The sequence below is a fragment of the Nannobrachium achirus genome (assembly GCF_963921795.1).
Source record: "Nannobrachium achirus genome assembly, chromosome: 18".
Classification (NCBI taxonomy): domain Eukaryota; kingdom Metazoa; phylum Chordata; class Actinopteri; order Myctophiformes; family Myctophidae; genus Nannobrachium; species Nannobrachium achirus.
Genome location: NC_137825.1, coordinates 41197946 through 41210536, shown reverse-complemented (window position 1 = coordinate 41210536; position 12591 = coordinate 41197946). Strand labels below are relative to the sequence as shown.

General features: G+C 42.2%; 1 protein-coding gene across 1 annotated transcript in view; it reads left to right on the top strand.

The window, feature by feature from the left end:
* Positions 1–12591, top strand: part of ryr2a (ryanodine receptor 2a (cardiac)) — a gene marked incomplete at both ends in the record, with an annotated part of 292426 nt that overhangs the window by 108665 nt on the left and 171170 nt on the right. The window contains 3 exon segments of the mRNA XM_080747428.1: positions 2733–2807; positions 3413–3491; positions 9586–9698. Of these exon segments, the coding sequence (XP_080603554.1) occupies positions 2733–2807; positions 3413–3491; positions 9586–9698 (267 nt within the window).

Below are 12591 nucleotides of genomic sequence, written 5' to 3'. Positions count from 1 at the left end.
CTCTCTCTCACACACATACACACACTCACTCTGTGCCTCACTCTATCTTTCTCCCTATGTGCAAGCTGTCCAAAGTATTATTATTTTTCAGTTTGCACTGGGCAAATGTGAGTGAAATGTTCTCCCTCGACGAATGTTTCCACCGATCCAACATACTGAATCGGGTGATAGGGCCCCCTTGATGTGCAGTATTCGGGCACAGACACTAATCTATGACCCGATCTTCCTGAAAAAAATCTCTTGTGTGCAGGTCTTTAACCACGTTATAAAACATAGTGTCCCTATTCTGGTGCAAACAGTAGCGAAAGTACAGTAGAAGTTGTGAGTTGTGAGAGATTTGGTGTAGCGGGAATGAAAAGGGGTGGACCAAGTATTGAGCCCAGGAGAACCCCAGTCAACTAAGTACAGTATATAGGGTTTAAGTCAGTGGTTCTCAAAGTGTGATCCAGGGACCCCCATGGGTCCTTGGGGGGTTTCCAGGGGGTCCCCAGCCAAATGTGTTAATACAGCAACGCAATAATTATATTTTAACCACTTTATCCATCCATTTATTATACATTGAAATAATAGCAGATATGCAAGCTCATAGCGCGTCATTTCGTGCCACGCTGCAAACTTGCACATCTGCTATTTTGGAAGTGTTTCGAAAAATCTCGAAAATGTTTGGATGATTTTAATCTCTCTTGTGGGTCTGCGGAATAAAAAAGTTTGAGAACCACTGGTTTAAGTGGTTAAGGACCAATAGAATAGAATAGAAAAGAATAGTCCCTGTTTTTACCTTGGTTAAGCAGTCCGGCCGTGGAGCTGACAGGTGTCGCCATGTCAATGTAATTGAAGCGCTTGGACCAGGAGTGCTCAGGATAGATGTGTCCCAGTTGTTAGCCAGGCTAACTAATCTAGATGTAGTGTTAATTGATGAGACTAATGTGGATGAATCGCCGTGACTTTGTGGCTAGCGTGTGTTTGTTAGACCCTGGTAAAGGTCCCATTCTACCTGTCACATCGTATTACTCCATTCATTTAGCATGGAGCTAGTGCACAAAAAGACTGTAGTTCTTTTTCTGCAAACAAAACTCTGGAGGACGTTTTAATATCCATGTGCACGAGTGTGCATGTATACACATACACCCTGCATGCACCCCCCCCCCCCCCCCCCCCCACACACACACACACACACACACACACACACACACACACACACACACACACACACACACACACACACACATAAACTGTTCTGGGGGTGCAGCAGTGCAGCAAGCTTGTACAAGATGCGGCCTGTGCAGTGGTCAGCTCAGTATTGAATGACTCCATTTGAAACCTTGCATGTTGCACAGTAAAATATTCAGTGTTCATTTAACTTCAAAGAGAACCCTGGGGATTTCACTGTGCGCTGCGAGGATGCTAGCTGTTCCTTGTATTATTTTACTGTCAGTCACATTGTTGTCTCCACCAGCCGAAGGCTGAGGGGAGAGTATGTTTTCCCCTCCGTCCGTCCGTCCGTGCGTCCGTCCGTCCGTGTGTCCGTGTGTCCGTCCGTGTGTGTGTGTGTCCTCGCAGTTTGTGTGCAGCTAATCTCAGTCGCCGTTGGCCCGGTCGCTGCCAAAGTGAGCACACACATTCCCTGGATGCCAATCTAGAACCTCTGCCCTAAATTTTTCAAATGGGCTTTTTCTAGCGCCACCTAGTGGCCGATGTTCGCAAGACACATTTCTGTGCACTACTCTTACAGATTTTGTCCAAAAATCCTACAAATCGGTAGGCAGTATCTCGACAGTCATGTGATCGACACGGATCTGTCCGATTTTGCATATTCCATCCTGATTGGCTAAGATTGGCTTCCAAAGTTTGTGGGATTGAGCCGTTTTGAACAAAATGCCTCAAATCACAAACGCAAAGTGCAATTATCATGAAATCGCGCACACACGTTACCACTAGGCCGAGGAAGAAATGCCACTTAATTTTTTTTTAATCAGCCTCATGGTGGCGCTATAACAGCCCGATTTGTGGTTTTACCTATAACTCCACCGATCAGTTTCAAACTTTGTAAGCGCACTCCCTAGAGGCTAAGGATAAACCTTTGCCCTGCATTTTTCACATCAGCCTTTTATAGCGCCACCTTTGGGCTGACTTATGTAAAACACATTTTTGGATATTACTCCTTGAGATTTTATCCAAAAATCATGCAAATCGGTACACAGTATCTCTATAGTCATGTGATCAAGTCCGATCCGTCTGATATTTCACATTCCATCCTGATTGGCTAATATTAGCTTCCAAAGTTTGCAGGATTGCTCCGTTTTTGAACAAAATGCCTCAAATCAGCAACGCAGCTTGCGATTACCGTGACATTTGCCACACATATTCCCACTAGGTCAAGGAACAAATGCTACCTTTTTAACATTGTCCTGTTATAGCGCCACCAGCAGGTAGACTTTAGCAAAACTCATTTTTGGAACACAATGCTTGAAATCATGCATGCAGCGTCCGATTGCCATGAAAGATCTAAGGTGAAGAACATATGCCACCCTTTTTACATTGGCCTATTATACAGTAGCACCACCAGGACGCACGGCCTGGTGGAGACCTGTGCTCGGAAGAGCACTGCTTCTAGTTTCTCTCTGTTTCTTCTCTCTCAATATCTCTCTCTCTCTCTCTCTCTCTCTCTCTCTCTCTCTCTCTCTCTCTCTCTCTCTCTCTCTCTCTCGTTCTCTCTCTCTTGTTATTTTCAGACTGCCCAGGGAGGGGGCCATCGCACCTTACTGTACGGCCACGCCGTCTTGTTACGACACTCCTACAGTGGAATGGTCAGTCCAAACACACACATACTGTACACATGTACACACACATACTCCAGACAGATTGATAATGTGGCAGAGTCGCGCCCCGAAGATAGACGATCTACAAAGCACATCGGCTAGTTTTGGCGTGCGACAGCGGCTTACAACAGAGTATTAGACAGTCACTTCAACTGAGTGAATGACGGCTGGTTACTCACTTATGCGAATTGGCACGGCTAACCACACGCTTGCTCACTAGCTTTAGTTGACAATTGATGAAATGTGTACTGAAAGAATACTCTCCCATAAATTGGAGTGTTACCCAAAAATGTTAAACCTTACAGTATCCATTCACATATGTTCTCTCATCTCTTTGAATTCTATTTCTTAGGTTTTATTTTTATAGTTTCAGAAATGTTTAAATTCTTTAGATTAAAAAAGAAAAAAGAAAACAGAAATATTTTGAAACAATAATTTAAAATGCTATGCAGGGACCAATGGTAAAAGAGAAAGTGTTATTTACTTGTGAGCCTTAAAAATGGGTCTGATACCCACCTACATATCCTGCAGTAGTAGGGTAAACACTGATGTAGACCATGGTCCTTGTGTTTATTGTGTGTTCCTCTGTGCAGTACCTGTGCTGTCTGTCTACCTCCCGCTCCTCCACTGACAAACTGGCCTTTGATGTGGGACTGCAGGAAGACACTACAGGTGGGACTTAACCTGGACCTTTTCTTTCATGGCAGCCATTTGGGGAAAACATTGACGGCCGCTATATCCCCCTGGGTCCAGGAGTTATTTTGAAAATACCATTCATTGGGTCATCTTAGAATGGCGTCATATAAGAAGAACTGTGTTCCACAAAAGAAATAAGAACTGATAGTTTACAGTTGATAAATACTGTCTCTGACAGTTTGTTGTTGCCTTCCAAAATATCATCGGGCGTAAGGAAGACCCTGCAGCATTGATTTTGAAATTGATCTGTAGGTTCTGTATGGCCGGGACGTACAAATAAAGACTCTGATATATGCCATTTCTGGCGATTCTTTGGCAGATTTTAATTTACCGGTAATTTAATTATATTCTGACCGATAACAATGTGTTAAATGCTCCAAAACAAATCTAGTCTCTGTGACACCTCTAGGGGCCACAGTCTGCCTCCAAACCATTCCGTTATCTGTGAGAAGCTCTGCCATTGGACCATAAATCATGGTGCCCAGGAGCAACTAACCAGGATTGGCTACTGGTTAAAACACATGATTCTAGTATTATTCTTTATCCTATCATACTGGTTTTTGGTGACTGGTTATTTATTACCGCATATTTCCAAATAGTAGCCCGGGGGCAAATACCCGCCGGCTGTCTGACATCGTTTTCGTATCGACCGCCATTCAAATGGACACAAATAATCGTAAATAGCCGCCCAGTTCTTTTAAGGGGGTTCAAATCGATTTAGCAAATTAAACGCCCGGCTACTATTCTATTCTTTCTAAAAAAGTAAAAAAAATAAAAAAGGTACAAATAAAAAAAGCAAAATGCATATATCTGCTTAACTCTCCTACTGCCAGATTATTTATTTATTTATTGGGTCTGGTGCCATCAAAAAGCGGCTTACCTTTGCGACGTTATAGCAGATAGACAGACATTTATTTATTTATTTATTTTTTTTTTTTTTTATTGTGCAATAGTGCACTTTGGTCTGCCAGGCAGCAGAGGGCGGCGTCATGCGAGAATGAATGTGAATTTGCCTGTTATGTGTTGAAGAAGAAGAAGACCAGTCACTGGCCACAGAGCCTTACAGCCAGAGGAAATCAACAAGGAAGTGAATTGTTCTCCGTTGATCTAACGCATAATGGATTTTTTACACCATCACCGCGGAAAATGTGTTTACAGTAAACGGCCGCGCGACCCCTCATCAGCTTACAGTCATCAGACGAACGAACCGAACGAGCGCCGTATTGGCATCGAGGTTCTGTAAAAAATGGGGCGAACGTTAACGTTCAAAGCGTGGGGAGAGTTAATAGAATAAAAACAAAACAAAAAAAAACAAGACTTGCTTCCTTGTGAATCTCAGGTGTCATATTGATGATGTCATATTGATGACATCAGTCTTGCCCACATATGGAGTGCCACAGCCATAAGCTGGACCAGGTCCGGACTGACCGTCAGGAGGTTCTTGACATTTCCCAGTGGCCTGCAGCCCATCAATTTTATTGTTTCACTGGCAGAGAACTACCACACTGTCACTGAAAGAATATGTACCTGTCAATTGACACGAGAGTGATGGGTCAAAATGTTAGTAATCAAAGTTTTTTTTTTTTAAGAATCAAGATTGGTTTGTTTCACTTTCCCGACCCGAGACTGTGCTGTTGTAAAACAGCCCCCAGCACCATTCCCAGATAGTAAATAGCAAAGGTGGAGCTGAAAGGGAGAGAGAAAGGGAAAAAAAAGAAAAAGACGTACGAAGAGCTGGCGGCCCTTTTGAAAATGATGGCTGGATTGATGGATGGACTGCCTCCAGTGTGCAGTCAATAAACATGTTTTCTAGTCACCTATAGAAGCTACATTTTCACTATATGTAAGATGGTTAGGTTGTGCAACAAAGGGGAGAGAACCATGTCAGAGAAATTCACTGTTACTGTATATAAAGTATAGAATAACACACATACAAACGCACACGCACGCATGCACGCACGCACATGAGTGTGTGTGTGTGTGTGTGCACAACACAAAATAACATATAGACTATATGAAGAAGCTTTCCTCTTTTTCTATGTTTCCTATGCAAAGGTGGAGATATTACCAGTGCTGGTGCTACAGAGGGAGAGGGAGAGGAACTGGCAGGTACAGAGTCAACAGTAGGACAAATAATTGGTATAAGATGGAGTTATTTGCATTAATAAGCATTTATTTATTAGCAGTAGTAGTAACCACCAGCCTGCAACAAGCTCCAAACCTTTAGCTTCGCCTCGTTAGCATACCATGAGCAGTTAATATCCTGCATGGCTCGTCTTATGTATAGCTGTAATAATAAGCTTGGCACTACTCGTTACTGTCAAAGCTTTATTCCATTAAGTGCTAGTAGATGTGTTAAGTGCTAGTAGATGTGTTAAGTGCTAGTAGATGTGGTAAGTGCTAGTAGATGTGTTAAGTGCTAGTAAACTCCTAGAAAGAATGTTAGGAAACGCTATTTCAATCAAAGAAGGGAAGGGAAGAAATAATAAACCGAAATAATGTTTCCGAACTTATTTTGAGGAGTTTTAGATTAGCTTAAGTGCTAGCAGATTTTGCTGTGGCTTGCTGTTTTACTGTACTGTCATATCTCCAGCCCCAAACATAAAAGTTACCCCAATCTTGGATTATCGACCGCGTAATATGGGATATGAAGATCGCAGCCCTAGATAAAATGCTATTCAACATTATGTGATTGAAATTTTAAGATGTCAAAGTACTATACGCTTTAGACGATTGTCCATGTCCAATTCACAGAAATAGCTGCAAATCTGTGACAATGTCCAATGAAACATTTTCTATGCACTCAGTAGGTCTGTGCATAATCGGCCTGATGTGAACACACATTGTAATTGCTTCCATTTTAAACGCTGGTCAAAGGAACTGACCTAAACGGTTTGTCAGGGTGCTTCTGTGGTCGTGTTGTGAATAATGTACTTGCAGCTGTTTATATGCTTGTTTTGGTTAAGTCTGTGTTGTATCTGAAGTTTTGGTTCACAACTTTTACTGTACATTTGCTTGTGAATGTTTGTTTGGTGTTTGTGTTTGTGTTTGTGTGCACGTGCGTGCAGGATGCGGTGTGGTCAGTGGTGTGAAGTAACTAAGTACATTTACTTAAGTACTGTACTTACTGTAAGTACAGTTTTGAGAGGTATTTGTACTTGAGTATTTCCAATTTCCAATGCTTTTACTTCTACTCCACTACATCTGGCATCCAAATATTGTACTTTTACTCCACTACATTTATTTGAAAATGTATTATTATTTGAAAAAGTTACTTTGCAGATATACATTATAATATTATAAAACATACATAAAACACTTGAGCCATATTTTAAAACTTGGCAATTTGAGAATGGAGAATTTATTTGCTCCAGCATAAAGGCAAGGTCGGTGCGGAGCGCACATACTGTATCCTCAGATCTCCTGACATGAAAACACCCCCTTCCCATTGAAATTCATTGGCGTAACACAGATTCCACTCTCATAGGTACTTTGGTGTGGGTGCAGCCTAACAGAGTATTTCTACATTGTAGTATTGATACATTTACTCATGTAAAACATTTGAGTATTCTTTTCACCACTAGGTGTGGTTAGGGTGGTTTGGGCGAATGTATGACTCCTGGCCTGGATTATTATTGTGTCATACTGTACGTACAGTAAGTATAACAGAGTGCCTGAGAGCCTCGAGCTACTGTACCTGAAGACCTAAAGTTGAATACCCCCTTTAGGCTAGTGGTTGAGATGTTTGGCTTTAGTGTCGCGCAGTGGACCCAGGTTAGAATCCCGGGCATTACATACTGTATATGATGACTTCTTGGGATGTGACATTCAGAGGTATTCACGCAGGTGTCCACATTATGTAGTGTAGTGACTGTACGCACATTTACAGACAGTGGATTCCCTTATTGACGACACGATTAATGATACTTTTATGATGGGGTGGCACCTAGTGGGCAAGTCTTCTAGAATAGTGTTTGTGTGTTTGTGTGTGCTGTCTGTCTGTCTGTCTGTCTGTCTGTCTGTCTGTCTGTCTGTCTGTCTGTCTGTCTGTCTGTCTGTCTGTCTGTCTGTCTGTCTGTCTGTCTGTCTGCAGCTAATCTTGCAAACCACTGCACCACTGTTTACATATTGGGCCCCATTTACAAAGTCTTATTACTATATTTTAGTGTAGCCCTGCTTCTATGTAAAGATCGGATTCATGAGAAGTGTGTGCAGCCTTGATTTGTATGAATACACAGGCATATTAATGATGAACGCCACTTTATAGCTGTCCACTTGAGATCACATTGCCCAGGATGCATTTTAATGTGTGTTTGTCTATGAATGCTGTGTCCCTACTATGGACTGCTTTTTATCTCCCTCAGCTAGTGCTTTCTTTCTCATTGTTCTGTGTCCTCGGTCTACAAAGACAGACTGTGAGTAATACAAACAAAGCCCAAACTAACTAACAACATGAAGTACTATATTCCTCATGCCCTCGTACCTGACCTGCTTTTATAAAGATGAGATATAAATTACAGTATAAACAAAAGGACTGAATGAATAATGCACCGCAGTGCTGTGCGCTAGCAACAGTAAACCAACCAGAGGCAGAGAGGGAACGCAGGCTAATAGGATGACTGTTGTTAAACCGTATTTGGCCTTGTCAGTATGCTGTTGTGGTGCTGTGTATCCATGCATCCAGGAGGCGACAGCGGTGGTCATTGACCTGGCAGTCTGCAGTGACATCTGTGTTTTATTTGCTATTCCCTCTGTGTGCTTACTGTACTGTAGTTGTGTGTGTATGTGAGTGTGCAAAGGTGTGTGAGTTTCACAGACAAAGCCCAATGTGCACACTGCACAGTGCAAGAATTCCAAGAGTTACACTCTCTTACACGCTTACACTTACAGTATAAGCGATTCCCACCGCAGCTGAGCTTGGGAGGAGCTCTCGTTTTGGTTCACTCAGCGTCCTGTGTGTTGTACAGTACTGTACGTATAACTTTAGTTTTGTGTGGGGGCGGTCATACTGTAGCTCTGCACTGTCTCTGTGTGTCCCTGAGCAAAACGTCCAACCCCTAACTCCTCCCCCCTGAGCCCACTGCTCCTAGTAGTTAGGAGAGTTAAATGCTGAGGACAAATGTCACTTTTGTGCAAATTTAATGTCACAAATATCCCAAAACAACTGAAGGGGCGTCAGGGGCCTAAATTATTATTGTATTATTTATTTTGAAATCACTTGACCACGAAGCAGACACGCTGATAGCAAGGTCTTGGGTGTCATGAGGCGAGCCCAAACACGGCGAGCGACCGATAACACTGCACGTCGACGAGCTCCGCCCATCTGAGCTGGCCGGCCTTGGCGGACAAAATGGGTTATCATGTGTGAACCACATTGAGCCATGTCTGGGTGGGAGTCGCTTCCGTGCATTGCAAGTAGAGTTTTTCTGATACCAGTATCGGTAAAGTTGCCGATACATTGCCTAAAATGCTGGTATTGGTATCGGTGATACTGGTATCAGTATACCAGTCTATGCTATTCCCATACCACATGATTTATGAAATGATAATATGTAATTTACAGTAATCAATTCATTTGTATTTTGAACACTGCAGTTGATGTTGCACTACTGTTATATAATGTGTTTATATATGTATTGCTTTTTTATTTATTCCTAGATCCATTTTTAATTTTCAAGAGCCCCCAGGACCCCCTGAGAGTATCCATTTGTACTCTCTCAATGTTACAGACCTGTAAGGGTCCATTTGGAACCCCCTCAAGGAACCCTGAGAGTCCCGGGACCCCACTTTGGGAACCACTGTCCTTGATTGTTTTGAATTCTACTCAGTACTCAGTCGGTATCGATATGATACGCAAGTTATGTGTATTGGTATCGGGAAGGAGAAAATGTGTCTATTTGCCATTCGGCTATTCGTCATTCCAGTGATTGGTTGATATCAATAAAGCATTTCAAATGTATGTGTGTGTGTGTGTGTGTGTGTGTGTGTGTGTGTGTGTGTGTGTGTGTGTGCGTGTGTGCGTGTGTGTGTGTGTGTGTGTGTGTGTGTGTGTGCGTGCGTGCATTGGTAGGCGAGGCATGCTGGTGGACCATTCACCCAGCATCCAAGCAGCGATCAGAGGGAGAGAAGGTCAGAGTGGGAGATGACCTCATCCTCGTCAGTGTCTCCTCAGAACGATACCTGGTCAGTACTCTGTGTGTGTGTGTGTGTGTGTGTGTGTGTGTGTGTGTGTGTGTGTGTGTGTTTGTTTGTGTGTGTGTGCATTGAGTGATTTGTTGTATCATGTTGGGTGGTTTTCTTGGATCTGTCACGGTGAAGCTAATAACAAATCGATAGTTACCATAACCTCCTTCTTGCACAACGCTCAGTCTGACAGAGAGAATGACATGTTCAGAAACCATGATATTTTTAGAGTGGAGACCATCATTTGATTGGCTAACTAACTGCAAATTGAGAAGAGTCTGGTTGGGTAGGTATAGCGACACACAATGCAGCTTGGATCCATTGGAACAAAGGTTATTTTTTCATTTCCTGAAAGGTAATGTAGTTGGACATACTGTACTGTACAAGGTTTCTGCCCGACAGCGACTGTGTGTGTGTGTGTGTGTGTGTGTGTGTGTGTGTGTGTGTGTGTGTGTGTGTGTGTGCATGTGTGCGTGCGTGCGTGCGTGCGTGCGTGCGTGCGTGCGTGTGTGCGTGCGTGCGTGCGTGCGTGCGTGCGTGCGTGCGTGCCCACACGCGTGAGTCTTTTCCTATTTACAACTTAATGAAATCCAGTGTGTGCCATGAATCTCTGTCTCTCTCTCTCTTTTTTAAAGGAAGCCTGAACTGTTTATCTTTAATTGTTTTTTTTTTCTCCTTATGGTCATTTTGTTTGTACTCTCGACAACTTCATACCAGCGTTGCCACCACCAATGCTCTGTACTAAAATGATTAATGGTCTTGATATTGAACCAGCTACCTTGTTCTATACAAGGTTTATCACCCCCCCTCCCTCTCTCTCTTTCGCTCCACTGTTTTCAGTCCTTTTTAGTCGCTTCATCTCTCTCTTTTTCCTATCTGTCCTTGTAGCATCCTCTATCCCAACGCGAGGATATTGCAATTGTGGTCCCCCAAATAAATAAGCAATAAGCTTTTTATTGATATCACAGTTGTTCTTTAAAGATGGGGTGCCATGATTTTTTCCTCCCTAAAACATGATGATCAGGTATTATGATTATACTAGGAGAAAGATTCTTTCCAAAAAAGTGTACAGAAAGTGTTAAAATTATGTTTTTATGTGGCCACACCCACCTGTTCATTCATGTATGACTGGTTGTCAGGTGGGTGGTGACCCAGCTGAAGTTAGCCACACCCACAGTGTTGGGTGTATAGTAAAAGGGGAGTGGATGATTTTATGATGTCATTAAACCTGTTTATTTCGAGCTTTGAAGAAGAAACCAAAAATACACAGGGAAGGCAAATGTGCACATTATAACCCAACCCATGGGGGTCTATTAGAGTAATGTTAACTCCATAGACACATATAAAACAGAAGAAGTACAAAACAATGGCACCACCTCTTTAACCCATTAAGACCTGAGGCTGATTCTACAAGTGTCTTCTAAACAGTTTTCTGAAAAACATATATGTTTCTATATCAGTGGTTCTCAAACTTTGTCATATAGCATCTATCCTATGGTAACAGTCTTCATGTACCGGTATGTGTGTGTGTGTCCATGTAGCATCTATCCTATGGTAACAGTTTTAATGTATGTGTGTGTGTGTCCATGTAGCATCTATCCTATGGTAACAGTTTTAATGTATGTGTGTGTGTGTGTCTATGTAGCATCTATCCTATGGTAACAGTTTTCATGTATGTGTGTGTGTGTGTCTATGTAGCATCTATCCTATGGTAACAGTCTTCATGTATGTGTGTGTGTGTGTCCATGTAGCATCTATCCTATGGTAACAGTTTTCATGTATGTGTGTGTGTGTGTTAGGGCATTCACCGAATATTCGAATATTCGAATATTCGAATACTAACGTCACTATTCGACTTGGTAAACTGAATTCGAAAATCGCTTATTTTTTTAAAATATTTTTTTTACTCTTTTTTTTTTTTTTTTTTTTTTTAAAAAAAAAATAATATTATCATTATTATTGTTTATTCATGGTTCATACAGCTTGGCTAGATAGGAAGTCATAAAAGATGATTTGTCAATGCCCCTGGTGGATGAATTGGTGCAGTATAGACTATATACTGATGTCATGATGCTGATGTTGTGACCTCCCGACTTAATTTCGGTACTCAGCGGTGTCTTCTCATTCATTCATCCCGGCTTCACGTTCATATTCTCGGCTGTGAATCCAAGGAAACAGACGTCGTTTGAGTGGGAGACACGCCGACTTCCAAATGCTTGTGTGGCCGTGTATTGGGCATCAGAGAGCGGATACATATTCAGCTGGTGGACTGGCGCGCGCGCGACACACACACACACACACACACACACACACACACACACACACACGCCTTTGCTGCGTGTATCGCTGCGGGAGAAAGCCTGGTAGGCGAGGTTAATCGCTGCTAACGCGTCGCCGACCGTTTTAAAGAGAAAAGAGGAGCTTAAACACAACTTTGCTAATAAACCCTTTTGTAAATCCCGCCCCATTCTGCCCTGTTACTATGATGGGACATTAACCCTGGGCAGATTGTTTTTATAGTGGAAGTGGATGGGATTTTTTTCCCCCTTCATAGCCTCATTACAGCTATATAAAGTACCAAAGGAAAAACACCTAGGTGATATTAATAAAAAGGGAAGACAAAGGTACAGTAGTTACATTGCAAAACAGGGGGTTTACCCGAAAATATATGTTTTAATGTGTTTAATCCCAGTGGGACAGAATCCTCTTTGCAGATTCTTTTATAGTGGAAGTGGATGGGATTTTTTTTCCCTTCATAGCCTCATTACAGCTATATAAAGTACCACAAAAAACACATCTACGTGATATTAATAAAAAGGGAAGAAAAAGGTACAGTAATTACATAGCAAAACAGTAGTTTCCCCCCGAAAAATAAATGTTTTAATTAGTTTAA